Source organism: Desmodus rotundus, chromosome 10 (assembly GCF_022682495.2).
Source record: "Desmodus rotundus isolate HL8 chromosome 10, HLdesRot8A.1, whole genome shotgun sequence".
Lineage (NCBI taxonomy): Eukaryota > Metazoa > Chordata > Mammalia > Chiroptera > Phyllostomidae > Desmodus > Desmodus rotundus.
In genome coordinates, this window is record NC_071396.1 from 61,427,863 (window position 1) to 61,447,457 (window position 19,595).

The following is a 19,595-nucleotide window of genomic DNA, read 5'->3' on the forward strand; positions in this document are numbered from 1 at the left end:
ATATCAAACATTTTCTCTGACCACAAGGGAGTGAAACTAGAAACCAATCCCAAAGAAAAAAAACCCAAAACACTCAGAATCATGGAGACTGAATAGCATGCTATTAAACAATGTATGGGTCAAGAACGAGATTAGGGAAGAAATCAAAAACTTTCTGGAAACAAATGAAAATGAACTCACAACAACCCAAAATATATGGGACACAGCAAAGACAGCCCTGACAGAGAAGTTCATACCAATACAGGCCTACCTTAAAAAGATAGAAACATTTCAAACAAACAACCTAACCCTACTCCTACAAGAAAAAAAAAAAAAGAGAGGATCCAAATAAACACAAATAGATATGAAAAAGGAGAGATTAAAACTGATACCACAGAAATACAAAGGATTGTAAGAAATTACTATGAAGAACTGTATGCCAAGAACTTTGAAAACCTAGGTGAAATGGACACATTTCTAGAAAAATGTAATCTTCCAAAACTCAATGAATAAGAAGCAGAAAACCTGAACAGACCAATAACAGCAGACGAAATTGAAGCAGTCATCAAAAAACTCCCAACACGCAAAAGCCCTGGACCAGATGGTTTCACAGGAGAATTCTACAAAGCATTTAAGGAAGAGCTAACCCCTATCCTTCACAGACTATTCGAAAAAATCCAAACTGATGGAAGACTCCCAAACTCTTTTTATGAAGCCAGCATCATCCTAGTCCCAAAAACAGATAAAGACACAATGATGAAAGAAAACTTCAGGCCAATATCGCTGATGAACACAGACGCTAAAATTCTCAACAAAATATTGGCAAACCGCATCCAGCAATACATTAAAAATATCATCCACCATGACCAAATGGGATTCATCCCAGGGATGCAAGGATGGTACAATATTCACAAATCAATAAACACAATACACCACATAAACAAAAGCAAAACAAAAACCACATAATCATATCAATAGATGCAGAAAAATCATTTGGTAAGGTACAGCACCCATTTCTGATAAATATCCTCAGCAAAGTGGGAATAGAGGGAGCATTCCTCAACATAATGAAGGCCATATATGAGAGACCTACAGCCAACATCATAGTCAATAGACAAAAACCTAGAACTTTCCCACTAAGATCAGGAACAAGACAAGGATGCCCTCTCTCACTACTCCTATTCAACACAGTATTGGAAGTCCTAGCCACAGCCATCAGAAAAGAAAAAGAAATAAAAGGCATCCAAATTGGAAAGGAGGAAATGAAATTGTCACTGTTTGCTGATGACATGATAGTGTACATGGAAAATCCTAGAGACTCCACCAAAAAACCACTTGACCTAATAAATGAATTTGACAAAACAGCTGGATACAAAGTCAATACTCAGAAATCAAAGGCATTCCTGTATACCAACAACAAAACAGCAGAAAGAGAAATCAGGAAAAAAATCCCATTAGACACAGCAACAGGAAAAATAAAGTACCTAGGAATAAGCCTAACCCAAGGAGGTAAAAGACCTGTCTGTACTCAGAAAACTACACAACACTGAAGAAAGAAATCAAGGAAGACACAAACAAATGGAAGCATGTACCATGCTCATGGATTGGAAGAATTAACATCATCAAAATGGCCGTACTACCCTAAGTGATTTATAGATTCAATGCAATCCCTATTAGAGTACCCATGACATATTTCACAGATATAGAACAAACATTTCAGAAATTTATATGGAACCATAAACGACCCCAAATAGCTGCAGCAATTTTGAGAAAGAAGAACAAAGCAGGATGGATCACAATACCTGATATCAAACTGTATTACAAGGCCACTGTAATCAAAACAGCTTGGTACTGGCATAAAAACAGGCACATAGACCAATGGAACAGAACAGAGAGCCCAGAAATAAACCCAAATCTTTATGGTCAATTAATATTTGACAAAGGAGGCAGGAGCATAAAATTGAGCAAAAATATCCTCTTCAACAAATGGTGTTGGGAGATCTGGACAGCTACGTGCAAAAAAATGAAACTCGATCACCAACTTACACCATACACAAAAATAAATTCAAGATGGGTAAAAGACTTAAATTTAAGTCGTAACACCATAATAGTCCTAAAGGAAAACATTGGCAGGAAAATCTCAGACATTCCATGCAGCAACATCCTCACAGACACATCCCCTAAAGCAAGGGACATAAAGGAAAGAATAAACAAATGGGACCTCATCAAAATAAAAAGCTTCTGCATGGCTATAGAAAACCGTATTAAAATGAAAAGAGAACCAACAGTATGGGAAAAGATATTTGCTAATGATACCTCAGACAAGGGCCTGATCTCCAAAATATATGAAGAATTCACACGACTGTACTCTAGGAAGACAAACAACCCAATTAAAAAATGGGCAAAGACTTGAACAGACACTTTTCCAAGGAAGACATACAGAGGTCCCAGAGACCTATGAAAAGATGCTCATCATCATTAGCCATGAGAGAGATGCAAATTAAAACCACAATGAGGTACCATCTCACACCAGGCAAAGAGTGGCCAACATAAACAAATCAACAAACAAATGTTGGAGAGGATGCAGAGAAAAGGGAACCCTAGTGCACTGTTGGTGGGAATGCAGACTGGTGAGGCCACTGTGGAAAACAGTATGGAATTTCCTCAGAAAACTAAAAATGGAACTGCCCTTTGACCCAGCAATTCCACTGCTGGGATTATACCCTAAAAACCCTGAAACACCAATCCAAAAGAATCAATGTTCATAGCAGCACAATTTACAATAGTCAAGTACTGGAAGCAACCGAAGTGCCCATTAGCAAACCAGTGGATCCAAAAACCATGGTATATTTACACAATGGAATTCTATGCAGCAGAGATAAAGAAGGACCTTATACCCTTTGCAACAGCATGGATGGAACTGGAGAGCATTATGCTAAGTGAAATAAGCCAGACTGTGAGGGACAAATACCATATGATCTCACCTTTAACTGGAACATAATCAACAGAAGGAAAAAGCAAACAAAATATAACCAGAGACATTGAAGTTAAGAACAATCTAACAATAGCCAGGGGGGAGTGGGGAGGGGATTACAGGAACTACTATAAAGGACACATGGACAAAATCAAGGGTGAGGGAGGTGGGTTCAGCTGGGGTGGGGTGGAGGGATGGGGAGAAAAGGCATACAAATGTAATTGAATAACAATAAAAAATTTTTACAAAAAGTAAAAAATAAATTCATTCTTACCATAAAAATGTTAACAACAGAGACCAGATTCCCTTTGTCCACCTCTTCCCATCACAGCCTCTCCCCAAAGAAAGCCGTCAGTTTGCTGTGGGTCCTTCCTGGCCTTTCTCTACAGTAACAGTTTATAACTTGGACATCATTTTTACTAATTGCATCACACTTGGCTTTGCACCAAATTTGTATCATTTAATTTGATCATCCAGATCATTCATGAGATTTAACCCTAAATGGATTTTGGTTGGTACCAAAAATCAAAACCAAACTCAGAGAATAAATAAGAAAAAGGAAGACTTACCATTATTGATCATTAAAAAAGAAAACTTCCCCTGAAAAATTCCAAAAAATGAACTGTAAGCTCTGAAAGTAATTTCAAAACTGTTGTGAGCAATGTCAACATAAATAGAAGGGCCATTTGAGCTATTCACATTGCTTTAAAGACAAATCTTGGCTATTAAAAAGACCTGTCTACTTGTGTTCAGATGAGAATCTGCTATATAGCAGCTATGACCCAGCATCCTCATCTAATTTTTGTAAGCAACTGGGTCTTCTGTTTCTCTTACTTACAGGGGACATTCTCATTTTGAAGCTGCTAAAATTATTAACCTTCTAATCTTCAATTAGACACACTAAAAGGTAAAACCTTTTAAATGACCCATCTGGAACCTTGATTATGTGAATACCTTTTACTTGTTCAGAGAAAGAGAGAAATAGCATGGCTGATGGTAAGAGACCTGTGCTCAGAGTTTACAGTAGGAACTGACCTGTCCCTTACAGTCCTTTCAATACTTGGAAATGCAGTTTCAGTGGCTCAAGAAGTAATGAAGAATTGGTATTAAATACAGAGGACCACAAATGCCCCTGGTCCTATTGTGCAGCAAGAATCTGACTCACGTACAGGGAAACTGTCCCCTGCCATCTTTCATCCTCCTGATGCTCAGTAAAGCCTGTGGCTCTCTTCTCTTTCGTCTGGAATGTCAGAGACATACCTCTTATTATTGCATTGTCAAGCCCTTTAGTTCTTTTTTTGTATCTCACTGAATGAAAAGTTTATTTTTATCATTTTACAATTGTTTTTCTAAACGCAGATGAAGTAGGTAGAAATGAGAAAAGACAGATGCACAGCAGTCTAGCTCTTCAGTAACAGTGGTAATGAACAGTGTGTGTGGTGACCCCCCTAGCCTTGTGCCCTTCATTCAGAGCCTGTGAGCGCTGAGCCCAGTGAGATGGGCTCCTGAACTGCTTCTAGGAGGTGACCAGAACTGCTCATCCTCAGGCCACCCCTCTTCCCAAGGCCAACAGAAAGGAGTCCACAGCCAACTCTGCCCTCTTGGCAACAGATTCTAGCCACAGAGAAGATGGCCCTGCTTCAGGGAGATGACTGGACAGCAAGGGCCAAGAATGAGTACATCAGGCTGGGCACAGGAAATGCTACACTCTTGGCCCAGACACACTTGGTTGAATGCCTAATCTTATAGGAATGATCTTTATGTCCACAAGGAAGCCCTCCCCCATTTTTCTGGAAACCAGCGGCCTCTATCTTGTTTTCACCCTTGTGGTAAAGGCATGAATACAGAAGAATATTTTCTCTACAAAACAATCCATACAGAAAGATGGTACCCACAGCCAAAAGGTGGGTATGAGCCCATCTGGAGTGGCAGCTGCTTTGCAGCCCCAGGCTGGGCGTACCTAGCAGGAATAGAAGTCAGTGTGGCCTGACATGCTGACTGTTCAAGAAAGGATGCATTTATGTAAATAAATAATTCCAGTATTTATGTAAAATATCCTCATTTTTACAAGTTCAATCAAGTTTTGTCATAACACCCTGTGAGGCAAACCACACACATTGGCCACCCCCCCAGGCCATGTCTACAATCTGCAAAGAAGGTCTATGGATGTAGGCTTGTCCCATAGTAAGGCACTTTGGATCCAAAGAACCCAAGTTTCTGTACCAACACAGCTGACGGTTGCAGTCTTCATCCTTCTCAACAGCTGGGTGAAAAAACAAATGGCCTCCTTCCCTGTATCCCCCATGGAGCTGGTGCAGCACAAGCTGCACTGAGCACCAGCCTGTCACTGCTCTGTCTCTGCAGGGACTCCCAGGCACCCATATTTTCACAACTGATTTAATCCCTGCAGTAGTTATTAATGAAGGGACTGCTTTTGTTAATTTTTATTTGAAATTGCTGTTTTTATAGATCAAAGTGGCTGAGTATCCAGAAGTTCATATGATTCAACCTAAGTAAAATAATCCTGTTTCTCTGCTGTTCCTCAGGGAATGAATGGCCACCTTGGCCTTGTCCACTATCCACCAAGCTCTGGGCTGTCCAGGTAGGTTTAGCTGGCCCTGCCAGGCTGGGCTACAAGGTGTTAGAAAAGGCCACTCCAGCCTCCATCAGCTCTAGCAAGAAAGGCTCCAGAGACTTGCGTAAATATTTCTCAGGGCTGTGTTTGGAATATTTATGCCCCTTTTATTGTTTTCCTATTACTTGTTGGTATAAGGTAATGAAAAGAAATCTAGACAGTCTCAAAGCTCTGAAATCACATAAACCAGGTTCTGAAAAATAAACCTTAGAAAGAATAAATTAGGTTTATATCACAAACCCACTCACTGCTGTTTGCCATTATTTAAAGCATTCACTTTTTCTATAATTTAATTTCCATTTTCATTCAGAAATGGCTGCTTCCACTAAATTGAGAACCAGTACTGATGAAGGCTGACCAGCCTCAACCAATGCAAACTCCATTTATTCCTCCATTGGCCAAAGGGGACCTGTCACAGAAAAGTGTGTTCTTCCAACAGACATTTTTGGAGCCAGCAGAGGAGGAAACCTGGGGAGATAGTGCTGCGTGAGGAAGGCAGGACATGATAAAGTCGGGGGTGAGGGCACTGACCTCACTGAGGAATGTGCCTTTGATTGTACAAAGAAAACCTTCTAGAATCAGGACTAGCCTCGTGCTCGGCCCAAAAGGGCAACTCATCCAACCCACGATTTTCGAGAAGACTCTCTCTGAAAACCAGGGATATTCAGAGTTACTAAGATCCTATTGTATTAACCTTAGTCTTGATTCTCCCTTTTTGTTTAGGTGGCAAGCCCATTAATGAGGAGAGGGGAAGCTCAATCAGTGTAGTGAAGTTTACTTAACCAAATCATGTGCAGCAAGCCTCTTTCTCCAAAGCAAACCTGACTACTGTCCTTTACTTTTCTGTCTTGACTATCAAATCTTCCAGCAGAAATATATAAAAATACATTTAACCAACAGTGTTGAACCAAATTACCTGGAAGTTGATAAATTAGATGCCCAACCCTTTTGGTCCAGTTTAAAATAAACATATATAATCAATAAAAGAAAAAGCAAACAAAATATAACCAGAAACATTGAAATTAAGAACAATGTAACAATAGCCAGAGGGGAGTGGGGAGGGGATAGTGGGGAGAGGGGTTTACAGGAGCTACTATAAAGGACACAAGGACAAAATCAAGGGGGAGGGTAGAGGTGGGGGAGGGAGGTGGGATTGGCTGGGATGGGGAGAAAGTGCAGACAACTGTAATTGAATAACAATAAAAATTTAAAAAATAAAATAAAATAAAATAAACATACCATTTACTAACACGCTTCCAGAGACCTCAAATGATTCTAAAAGAAATGGGTTAAAGACCCCTAGAAGTAAGTGTGTCCCCGTAATACATAGGCTCACCCATGGAGAAGCCAGCTGTGGGTACCCATACCCATAAACTGCCAAATAGCTAGACATTGCAGCCCCCACCACTCAGGCCCCAGGAAAGGCAGGATTTAATTTTTTATTCTATTACAGTTGTGCTAATTTTCCTCTTTGTCCTCTTCCACCCAACCTACCCCCACTCCTACAATAACTCCCCACACCATTGTCCATGGCCATGTATCATTCACACATGTTCTTTGACTAGTCCCTTCTCCTTTTTTCCCTCCATGTCCCCCTCCCCTACCCTCTGGTTGCTTGCTTGCTGTCAGTCTGGTCCATGTTTCCATGCCTCTGGTTCTATTTTTCTCATTAGTTTATTTTGTTCATTAGATTCCACTTATAGTTGAGATCAAAATGAACAAAGGACCTAAATAGACACTTCTCCAAGGAGGACATACAGATGGCCCAGAGACACATGAAAAGGTGCTACACATTACTAGCCATCAGAGAGATGCAAATTAAAACCACAAAGAGATACCACCTCACACGGTCAGAATGGCCATCATTAATAAATAACAAAAAAGTGCTGGTGAGAATGTGGAGAACAGGGAACCCTAGTACACTGTTGGTGGGAATACAAACTGGTGCAGCCACTGTGGAAAATAGTATGGAATTTCCTTAAAAAGCTAAAAATGGAACTGCCTTTTGATCCAGCAATTCCATTGCTGGGATTATACCCTAAGAATCCTGAAACACCAATCCAAAAGAATCTATGCACTAGTGTTCATAGCGGCACAATTTACAATAGCCAAGTGCTGGAAACAGCCTAAGTGCCCATCAGTAAATGAGTGGATCAAAAAACTGGTACATTTATACAGTGTAACACTACGCAGTAGAAAGAAAGAAGGAACTCCTACCTTTTGTGACAGCATGGATAGAACTGGAGAATATTATGTTAAGTGAAGAAACCAGTTGGTGCAAGGCAGAATTTAGATGTTCACAAAGTGAAAGGCACTTCAGGAGCACTCAGGTGCTCTGACAACAGATGTGAAACCACATGGACATCAGCAACCACAAACACATATCTGTCTTCACCAGTCACCTTTCTCCCAAGGAGCACAAATCTGCACAATGCCACGGGGAGTCCAGAAGACCATCACTGATGTGCTTTGGCAGTAAGTGCAGGGCCTTCCCCAGCATACTGTCACTGTCCAGCCATGCCCCTGTCTAGCTCCTTCTAACTCGGAGCTAACTAGGGGAAGAGGCTGCTTGGCACTGACAGTCACATTGGGATGCTGAGGGAGAGCCACCTTCCTGCAAGGGCAACTTGAAACTACCCATGCTGAGTCCTCATGCCCCATCCCAAATCTCTCCTACAGTTTACATCCATGGGACATATATCCCACCCCACATACGCAAATGGCCACAGGAGACCCCTGGCTTTCCCCAGCAAGATTGAGAAAATGCCAATTAGCATTAGTCTAATGGATGCTGCTGATTGTGGCAGGGGGTGGAGGGTTAGGGGCAAGGATACACTACATTGTTTCTTCACTTAGTGCCTGGCTCATATCCAGTGAATGACTGAATGAACAAAGAGGCAGAAATTGATGGGGGAAACTGTTTCCAAGGCAGAGTCTCAGGCTAGGATACTCTGAACATATAATTTTTCTATGGACACCCAACACTTTTCCCCTGAGCTGCTGGGAGGTGTTCACTATGTAGAAGCTATGATAAATCCACTTATACTAACAGGCATCTTCTTGCAACAGTGAAGTGCCTCTGGGAAGGGTGGCATTCAATACCTGGTAAGATCAGGGGGTCCACACTATAGCACTACTGACATTTGGGACAGATCATTCTTTGTTGTGGGGGCTGCCCTGTGCATTGCATGATGTTTAGAGCATCCCTGGAGCAACTCCCTAGTTGAATAGACTAAAAAAACATCTAATGACATTGTCAAATATCCCCTAAAGGGCAAAACCACCCCTGGTTGGGAACCATGAATGTAAATGAATCAGATTGCTCTTCCAGTACCATGTTAAGGGAACTGGCATTTCTTAGAAGAAGTTCTAGGAGGATAAATAGGTAATTGGAGGCAAGAAGCCAAGTGAAAAAACACATTCCTGGGCAGAAGGACTGCGTGTGAACCAATGGTTGCACCCACGGTGTTATCTAGATTTCTATTTGTGTCCAGGTGAGAAGTCATTTTCTTCCTCACCCTATCACTTCCCTCTTTGGACTATAAACTAGGTTAATGTCCTAGTCATGAAATGAAGCTACAGTTTGGGCCTGAATCATCTCCGTCATCATGTAAAAATACATCTTGAATTTGTGAAATGGCAAACAGAGCCCATTGCTAAGCTGTGCAATATCCACATTCCCATTTTATTGAAGAAAAAAAAAATCTAAGCCTTGAGAAGCAATAGCATCCACATTGAGCTCTCAGGGGCAAAACTTTCAAGTGTTTATTAACAAAATTAGACACAGGCAGTGATAAAGACCTCTGCAGACACAATCTTAGCTATTGATTGTCTTCACTTGCCATGCAGGGTATAGCCCTGAAGGAACCTCTGAAAGTCATGTAATTGCTTCTTGAATTGAGAATGGAAGATCTTGCTACCCAGCAGCCCCTGGAGCAAGATGGACACAGGCAAACTTCTGCCCCTGAAGAGGGGCTCCATGGGACCCACTTCCAAATGTAATAGAACATACATTCCAAATAAAAACATACTTGAATTTTTTTCTCTTTGTAAACTTGTCTTTCTGTCACCAACCACTCTCTTCTGGTCCTTACACAGTGTGATTGTATACATGCCCATTCCATCACTGAATGGGAAGGGAACTCCCAGTCAGGGGATAGAGACCATTGTGTAGGTGCTAAGGCAACAATGGATGGGGACAGTGAGAGAAGGCATGGCCAGGTCTGTAATGAGGAGTGGAGGAAGGAGCCACCTCTCTTATCCAAGGAAAGGAAGTCAGGTGGAAGAAAGACGATCACTGAAGCAAATCTGAGGGGAGGACAGGGGTGGGTGGAGCCAACCAGGCTCAGTACTAGAAAAGCAGCCTGAGTTGCCCCCGTGCAGAAACTGGAAGCATTTTGGAGCTTGGAGCAGAAAGTGTAACATGGGGAACTTGGACAAGTTCATGGTAGTTACTCCATGGAAACTGGAGAGCTGCCTATTGATGATGACAATGAATGTGATAGTTTTACCTACGTCCCCCAAGGCTGGGGGTTGGCATGTGTAGTCCTTGCTCTAAGGCCTAGGCAAAGCAATGATGGCCTATTCTTCTGTAGTTCTGAAACTCTTGCTGTCTCTTCTCTCTTTAAACTCAGAATTATGTGTATTTTGTGTTCAGAACTTTAGAAGAATTAGGTCCTCCTTCAGGTAACAGTGTGTGTGTTGGGGGGTGGGGTGGTGATATATAGGCTTCAGGGCACCAGTGTACAGAGAGTCAAGACACCACAGGTACCAGACTACTGGGATAACAGAGGGCCACAGGGAAACCACTGTGATGTGATGAAAGTCATGTTCACATGACTGCAGGGGACTGTGGACCAAACTGGGGATCCAGGGAGATAGAAGAAGGAAACAGCAGAGGACAAGAGAAAGCAGGAGGGAGAAAGAGGTTCTTGGGGCTGAAGCATCTGATCTCCTAAGAGCTCCCAGGGGCCCTGGGCTACACTGCACCATACCCACCAGATGGCTGCACCCCCACATTCATGGTATCCCTAAAGCAGTTACCAGAGAGCCCTGTTCTTGATACACACTCTGACAGGCTGAGTATTCTGCCTCTTTTGCCCACCACCAAACCCAGTAATTTATAAGTACCTAAATTCACCATTCCCAAGGCTTTCACTAAAAGCCATCAGATTCATATATTGTAAAACTCAGAACAGAAAGTTCCAGTGTCCCTTGGTCTACCAGGTATTGATCATACAGCAGTTTAGCTGAATGTTAGTGTTTTATTTTATAGAGGAGGAAGGGGGTTCAGAAGTAGCTGAAAAAACCTTGAAAGAACATTCTGAAGAGCATTACTAAGGGCTGTTCTGTAAGCCCCAATACAGCCCAACCTTCCCTGATACCCCTGAGGAGGCCTTGAGCCCTTGCTGTCCCACTGCTACCCCTCCAGCTTGCCCACATGCTCAGCACTGCTCAAACTCCTCAGAGTCTTACAAATGCAAGTAGTGAGCACAAGTGCATTTAAGAACAGGTCTCTCCATAACAGCATGTATGGATCTGATAAGTGTAATGTGAGTGAAAGAAGGCAGACACCAAAGAGCACCTACTGTATGATTCCATTGTTATAAAGTTTGAAAGCAGGTTAGACTCATTTGTGCTGACAGCCATCAGGCAGTGGTGATCTTCTGTGGGGCATGCCTGGAAGTGGGGCCTGAGTGTGTTCCTGGGGGATGGTCATGTCTCTGTTGACTGGGTACTGGATACACAGGTGTGTTCAGCTTGTACGAATTCACTGAGCTGAACATTTATAACGCATATGCTTTTTTCTAAGTATATTAACCTTCAATAGAGAGCTTTCATACTTCTGAACCTTAGTGGGTGGATTGACATGAGAGGCTGTTCTGCTTTGCGGCCCTCACAGGCACCCAGCCACACTTTCAGAGCCTGGGCCAGAGGCCTGGGCAACACTGCAGAGGCCCAGGACCACCCTTACCTGCTGCATCCTGTCCTCTTGCCTCCTGCTCTGACTTGGGCGGTTGATGAAAGATCGTGTGGACACTTTGTAGTGATTCAGCAGGCAGACAATGACCACGACCATCACTGTAACCACCACAATGATGATGATGATCTGGGCGAACTCCAGCTCCGCTGCAATAAAGAGGAAACTGTGTTAAGTCATGTGCCCCTTTGTACCATCACCCACTCAGTTCTCCAGATCTCATCTCCTCAAGGCACTCTGATCACAACAACCACCAGGCATTGACGGCCACTTGCATGAATCTGGGCCTCATAAGAACCTCATGAAAGTGAAACTATTTTCCAAAGGCCTGCTGCCCAGGGCCACTGCCAGACTTTGACATTCTAATAACAGTTAAATAAAGGGAGACCCAGGCATGGGGCTCACTTTCCAGAAGACCTCTGATGCTCAAACAAACCTTGTGTTTGCAATTTTGTAATCAGAAGCGCAGTAGGAAAAATGTATTCCATTGGCCCTATAAGACCTGAAGAGGTGTTGTGCTGTAAGTTACACCATTCCACACAGGAAACTCAAAGACCAGCCCAGTGTGCATGCCATAGGGAGGCTGCCACCTGAGGTACCCTTTCCTACTGTGCAGGCAAGCCCTTAAGGGCCATATCTTGGGGTATAAAAAGTTCAGTGCTCTCCATCACCTAAACTCCATTATGCCACATGACATCCTCCTCTGTCCATCTTTAGAGAAGTTAAGAAAGCCTGTCAAAATTGGAGCTGTTTCTCCCAGGGTAATCTCTCTAGGAAAGTTAAACCCATCTTTATGGTTGTATCAAGTTTCCCAAAGCACACCCACACAGGATCCACAGAAAATATATGTTTTAAAAAGCCCCAAACTCCTTTCCTCAAAGCCGCTGCCTTTGGAAGTAATTTAGAAAAACAACATCTTCACTGTCTCCAACTCTGCAGGCACCATATTCTGTGAGCAGTCAGGTCACCACTGGGTTTCTGACAATGCCATTACAAAAGATTTCCTAAATTCCATTAACACATGCTTCACACATGAATAAAGTGCGATGGAGCTATGTCTACAAAGCAACACAATGAGTTGGCAATGAGAGGAGTAGGTGATTCAAACCCTTCAGTTTTTCAGTAACAAAACAAGCTCAGTGCTCAAGGTCAGCTCTAGAACCCAGACCCTGTGCTTTCTGGCTTCCAGCTCATGACTCTGCTGAGTGCTGGCTTCCTGTTTTCCTCTGAGTCTCCCCACACACTAAAAGGAAGTGACTGTTCATGCAGGGACATCAGTTTAAAGAGTGAGAGGCTCAGGAAGACGGTAAGGAGAACAGTGTACAACTTTTGTTGTGAGATGGGCAGCTATGGGATATAGTGAAGAGCAAGAGAAGGAGGGGAGAGTTCTTTTGATTGTGCTACTGCCTCAAACTTGCAACACATGCATGCACACATACTCACATACATATACATATGCACACAAAGACACACGAATGTGTGTGTGCATGTGTGCATAACACGGGCATACAAATACACATGGGCACACACATGCATGTATATACACAAGGCATGCACACACATGTACATGTACACAAAATGCGCAGCCTCTTGCTGCAGTAGGGCTTAAGCCATTGGCCAGTGGGGAAGCATTATCTCTCAGTAAATAGGCTCACACTTGGGATGATGCAAAAGGGGACTGGGTATCACCCTCCCCCCGATGTCTGCTTACTCCATCCACACCCTGAGAACAAGGACAGGGGCTAGGCCATATGGGGGTAGCTGGAGGGTCTTCCTGAATTCCTTCATGTCATGTCCTGTAGTTCTGCCCTCCACTCCTATCCTCAACCCCTACATACCTGAGGGACAAAGATATACATAGTGCCTTCTGAACTGGGCTGGATTGCACTTGGCATTGGGCCTGTAGGGGTGCTGGTCCAGAGGTGCACCTTGGAGAATGGAGACTTGAGTATGAGAGAACTGAGCTGCTGAGCCCCAGGTGGTGAGCAGTTGAGGCCAGGTAGGTTTGCCAGGTGTACCCCTTGATGGCAGTAAAAGGGCAGATCCCAGTGGGCACAGCTGACTGTGGGGGCTCAGGCAGCAATGCCAGAGCAGTTCTAGAGACTGGCACTCAGCAAGACCCAGGTGCTGGGCTCCCTACTCTCTCTTCACAAGTGTCACTGCTCTGTAAACTCCTGAGGTCTAGTGGCTGATTGGCAAGGCCTCCAGAGGGCCTGGGTGCACAGTTCATCCCCAAGGGCTTGAGCATCTACTTCCTGTGGGGAAAAAGCCCCCAGGGAGTCACCAAATTTATGTACACCAAACCCCTCCTCGGGACTATAAGAAATCTTCATGATGGAAGCCTCCTGGAAAGGACTGAAATTTCTCCCAGAGGGAATAGGCTGGAAACCTTTACATTTGGGGTACAGATCTAAGTGTGGCCTCATTTACCCTTGTGGGCTGTGGCATGTGTGACATGCTTGTTAATCTAGAAACACTGTCTTCATGACTCTGCCTTTGCATACAACATTTCGATGTCTAGGACATACTGTGTCTTTTGGGGTCTATATCACATGGTGCCTCTGTGAAGCCATGTGGTTGGATCCCTTTCTTCATCACTTATGACATAAGATGTTGACTATGCCTTTTTAGTCTGTCTCTTACACAAAACTATGATCAGAAACCTATTTCTACTTGTTTTGCATTTTTGGTATCAGGCATGAAGTGGTGTCTAGAAGGTAGTTAAGTGATTTCATCACTAAGAGGGGAATCAGTGAATGACTCTGGAGCACACATGTTGAGACCAAGACCTCTCTTCTAGAATGTATGGCTCCACCTGCACAAGTGTGCTCCCTGCGAAGACAGCTACTGCTGAGAGGACTGAGGCCTGCATTGGCCAAAATACACAAGTAGTGCAACTCAGCAGAGCTGTGTGGATCTGTGCAGAGGGGTGATCTACCAACCTAAGGCCTATCACCCAGTGATGAGCAATCACTGACCAAAGCAGGGAGTTAACTCTACTTAGGTCAAAGGTAGCCAATGTAGCATGAAGACTGAACCTCATAATGTCTTGTTTTACCAACCTTTATTTTTATTATGTGGGTGAACTGTAGAGTTCATCCTTTCAAGTTAAATCATACCCTGAAATTGACAACTTTTTTCCTCAAGAAAATTTTACTGCTTTACAGCTATGGAAAGAGAGGAAAGTGATAACTACACTGAGGGATGCCACACAAAGTCTTCATGGGTTAATTCTTCACTTGGAAAATGTCTTCCTAGATTATCTTTTCCTGAATATGGAAAGCTATACAGATAAACATTTACAGCAGAGTAATCCAATTATATATTCATAATTACATAGATATATTAGGATGTATCTGTGTTCCATTTGAAAAAGGATTTTTATTTATTAAATGACCTTTAAGATTTAAACGGTATAGAAGGACATAATGTATAATGCAAAAGTTCCTCTTTATGGGCCTACAGCACTCCCAACCACCCCCACCCCATTAAACCCCATGAGGCGGGGGGCACAGTTCACCCATTGTGTTTATTTGTGCATTTGCCTATTGAATAAGGGCTTATTTCTTATATATGAATGGAATCATTGTACAAATATATTGTTCTAGTTTTTTTCACTTAATACATCACAGATAACTTTAAACAAAAATATATATAAGCCAATCTCACTCTTTTTTTCCCCCCAAGGAAATGGTTTTATTATGAGCTCCATTTTACAAAGGAGTCAACCAGTAAGTGGAAGATCTTAGATTTCACCCCAAATTATCTACTAAACGTAACATTTAACTGATGAAGTTTTCCCACATATATCTTTTTCAGTTCTAAAATTCTATGAATCCATGTATTTATATGCATAGCTTTGTGTTTCTTTTGCATTCTCACTTCCTCCTCCATCCCTCTCTTTTTTAATTTCTCAACCAAATATTTGTTATTTACTTGCTTTTTGTTTTTTGTTTCTTAAATTAATTAATTTATTTTTATTCAGTTACAATTGCCTGCATTTTCTCCCCATCCCTCAACCCAACCCCAGCCAGTCCACCTCCCTCCCCCACTCCTACACTGTTCCTTGATTTTGTCCTTGTGTCCTTTAGAGTAGCTCCTATAGACCCCTCTCTCCACTATCCCTTCCCCACTCCCCTCTGGATATTGTTACAATGTTCTTAATTTCAATGTCTCTGGTTATATTTTGTTTGCTTTTTTCTTTTCTTGATTAGGTTCCAGTTAAAGGTGAGATCATATGGTATTTGTCCCTCACAGTCTGGCTTATTTCACTTAGCATAATACTCTCCAGTTCCATCCATGCTGTTGCAAAGGGTATAAGCTCCTTCTTTATCTCTGCTGCATAGAATTCCATTGTGTAAATGTACCATAGTTTTTGGATCCACTAATTTGCTGATGGGCACTTAGGTTGCTTCCAGTACTTGGCTATTGTAAATTGTGCTGCTATGAACATTGGGGTGCATAGGTTTTCCTGGATTGGTGTTTCAGGGTTCTTAGGGTATAATCCCAGCAGTGGAATTACTGGGTCAAAGGGCAGTTCCATTTTTAGTTTTCTGAGGAAATTCCATACTGCTTTCCACAGTGGCCTCACCAGTCTGCATTCCCACCAACAGTGTACTAGGGTTCCCTTTTCTCTGCATCCTCTCCAACATTTGTTTGTTGATTTGTTTATAATGGCCACTCTAACCGGTGTGAGATGGTACCTCATTGTGGTTTTAATTTGCATCTCTCTGATGGCTAGTGATGCTGAACATCTTTTCATAGGTCTCTGGGACCTCTGTATGTCTTCCTTGGAGAAGTGTCTGTTCAAGTCCTTTGCCCATTTTTTAATTGGGTTGTTTGTCTTCCTGGAGTGCAGTTGTGTGAGTTCTTTATATATTTTGGAGATCAGGCCCTTGTCTGAGGTATCATTGGCAAATATGTTTTCCCATACTTTTCTTATTTTTGTATTTTAATGCTGTTTTCTTCAGCCCTGCAGAAGCTTTTTATTTTGATGAGGTCCCATTTGTTTATTCTTTCCTATATGTCCCCTGCTTTAGGGGACGTGTCTGTGAGGATTTTGCTTCATGGACTGTCTGAGATCTTCCTGCGAATGTTTTCCTCTAGGACTTTTATGGTGTTAAGACTTATATTTAAGTCTTTTATCCATCTTGAGTTTATTTTTGTGTATAGTGTAAGTTGGTGATCAAGTTTCATTTTTTTGCACGTAGCTGTCCAGATCTCCCAACACCATTTGTTGAAGAGGCTAATTTTGCTCGATTTTATGCTACTGCCTCCTTTGTCAAATATTAATTGACCTTAGAGACTTGGGTTTATTTCTGGGCTCTCTGTTCTGTTCCATTGGTCTATGTGCCTGTTTTTATGCCAGTACCAAGCTGTATTGACTACAGTGGCCTTGGAATACAGTTTGATATTAGGTATTGTGATCCTTCCTGCTTTGTTCTTCTTTCTCAAAATTGCTGCAGCTATTTGGGGTTGTTTACGGTTCCATATAAATTTCTGAAATGTTTGTTCTGTATCTGTGAAATATGTCATGGGTACTCTAATAGGGATTGCATTGAATCTATAAATTGCTTTGGGTAGTATGGCCATTTTGATGGTGTTAATTCTTCCAATCCATGAGCATGGTACCATTTGTTTGTGTCTTCCTTAATTTCTTTCTTCAATGTTGTGTAGTTTTCTGCGTACAAGTCTTTTACCTCCTTGGTTGGGTTTATTCCTAGGTACTTTATTTTTCTTGTTGCTATATCAATGCGATTTTTTCCCTGATTTCTGTTTCTGCAGTTTCATTGTTGGTATACAGGAATGCCTTTGATTTCTGAGTATTGACTTTGTATCCAGCTGTTTTGCCAAATTCATTTCTTAGGTCGAGTAGTTTTTTGGTGGAGTATCTAGGATTTTCCATGTACACTATCATGTCATCTGCAACCAATGACAGTTTTGCTTCCTCCTTTCCAAGTTGTATGCTTTTTCTTTTTTCTTTTTCTTGTCTGATGGCTGTGGCTAGGACTTCCAATACTATGTTGAATAAAAGTGGTGAAAGCAGACATCCTGGTCTTGTTCCTGATCTTAGTGGGAAAGCTCTAAGTTTTTGTCCATTGAGTATGATGTTGGTTGTAGGTCTCTCATGTATGGCCTTTATTATGTTGAGGAATGCTCCCTCTTTTCCCACTTTGCTGAGTGTTTTTATCATGAATGGGTGCTATACCTTATCAAATGCTCTTCTGCATCTATTGATATGATCATGTAATTTTTGTCTTTGCTGTTCTTTATGTGATGTATTATGTTTATTGATTTGCGAATATTGTACCATCCTTGCATCCCTGGGAACTCTCCCAGTTGGTCATGGTGTATGATCTTTTTAACGTATTGTTGGATGCAGTTTGCCAATAGTTTGTTGAGGATTTTAGCATCTACGTTCATCAGTGATATTGGCCTGAAGTTTTCTTTCTTTGTTATGGCTTTATCTGGTTTTGGGATTAGGATGATGCTGGCTTCATAAAACGAGTTAAGGAGTCTTCCATCTTCTTGAATTTTTTGAAGTAATCTGTGGAGGATGGGGGTTAGCTCTTCCTTAAATGCTTTGTAGAATTCTCCTGTCCAACCATCTGGTCCAGGGCTTTTGTGTGTCAGAAGCTTTTTGATTACTGTTTCAATTTCATCAGGCGTTACTGGTCTGTTCAGGCTTTCTGCTTCTTCTTCATTGAGTTTTGGACGGTTATATTTTTCTAGAAATATGTCCATTTCATCTAGGTTTTCAAAATTTTTGCCATACAGTTAGTTCTTCATAGTAATTTCTTACAATCCTTTGTATTTCAGTGGTATCTGTTGTAGTCTGTCCTCTTTCATTTCTGATTGTGTTTATTTGGGTCCTCTCTGTTTTTTTCTTGATGAGCCTGCTTAAGGGCTTATCAATTTTGTTTGTCTTTTTGAAGAACCAGCTCCTGGATTCATTGATACTTAGAATTGTGCTTGTAGTCTCTATGTAGTTTAATTCTGCTCTGATCATGGTTATTTCCTTTCTTCTGCTTGCTCTGGGCTGTCTTTGTTGTTGTTCCTCGAGTTCTTGTAGGCATAGGGTTAGGTTGTTTGTTTGAAATGTTTCTATCTTTTTAAGGTAGGCCTCTATTGCTATGAACTTCCCTCTCAGGACCGCCTTTGCTGTGTCCCATAGGATTTGGATTGTTGTGAGTTAATTTTCATTTGCTTCCAGAAACTTTTTGATTTCTTCTCTAATCTCATTTTTCATCCATTCATTGTTTAATATCATGCTATTCAGTCTCCATGATTTTTAGTGTTTTGGGTTTTTTTCCTTTGGGGTTGGTTTCTAGTTTCAGTCCCTCGTGGTCAGAAAAAATGCTTGATATGATTTCAATTTTCTTGAATGTGTTGAGGCTTGTTTTGCATCCTATCATGTGGTCTATTTTTAAAATGTTCCATGTGCATTTGAAAAGAATGTGTATTTTGTTCCCTTGGGATAAAAGGCTCTATATATATCAGTTAAGTCCATTTCATCCAAGGCCTTGTTCAATGCCACGATATCTTTGTTGATATTTTGTTTAGAAGATCTGTCCATCTTTGACAGTGGGTATTAAAATCCCCTACTATAATTGTGTTGCTGTCAATATCTTTCTTGAAGTCCTCTAAGATTTTCTTTATGTATTTGGGTGCTCCTATGTTGGGTGCATATATATTTACAATGTTTATGTCTTCTTGGTGGATTCTTCCTTTGAGTATTATGAAGTGGCCATCTGGGTCTCTCTTTATGGCCCTTTTTTTGAAGTCTATTTTGTCTCATATGAGTATTGCTACCTCTGCTTTTTTTTTTTCCTGTCCATTTGCTTGGAATATTTATTTCCAGCCCTTCACTTTCAGTTTGTGTAGGTTTTCTGTCCTGAGGTGGGTCTCTTGTAGGCAGCATATGTTTGGGCCATGCTTTCTTATCCATTCAGCTATTCTATGTCTTTTGATTGGAGCATTTATTCCATTTATGTTTAAGGTTATTATCAATAGGTAGTTATTCATTG

At 41.7% G+C, this 19,595-nt stretch overlaps 1 protein-coding gene across 8 annotated transcripts in view; it reads right to left on the reverse strand.

Moving 5' to 3' along the window:
- The window catches only part of LDLRAD4 (low density lipoprotein receptor class A domain containing 4), a 684,091-nt gene that overhangs the window by 17,526 nt on the left and 646,970 nt on the right, over positions 1 to 19,595 (reverse strand). For all 8 annotated transcript variants that reach the window (XM_053912663.1, XM_053912662.1, XM_045187834.2 and 5 more), the window contains one exon: positions 11,563 to 11,717. In XM_053912663.1, the coding sequence (XP_053768638.1) occupies positions 11,563 to 11,717 (155 nt within the window). The remainder of the gene's footprint in view (positions 1 to 11,562; positions 11,718 to 19,595) is intronic.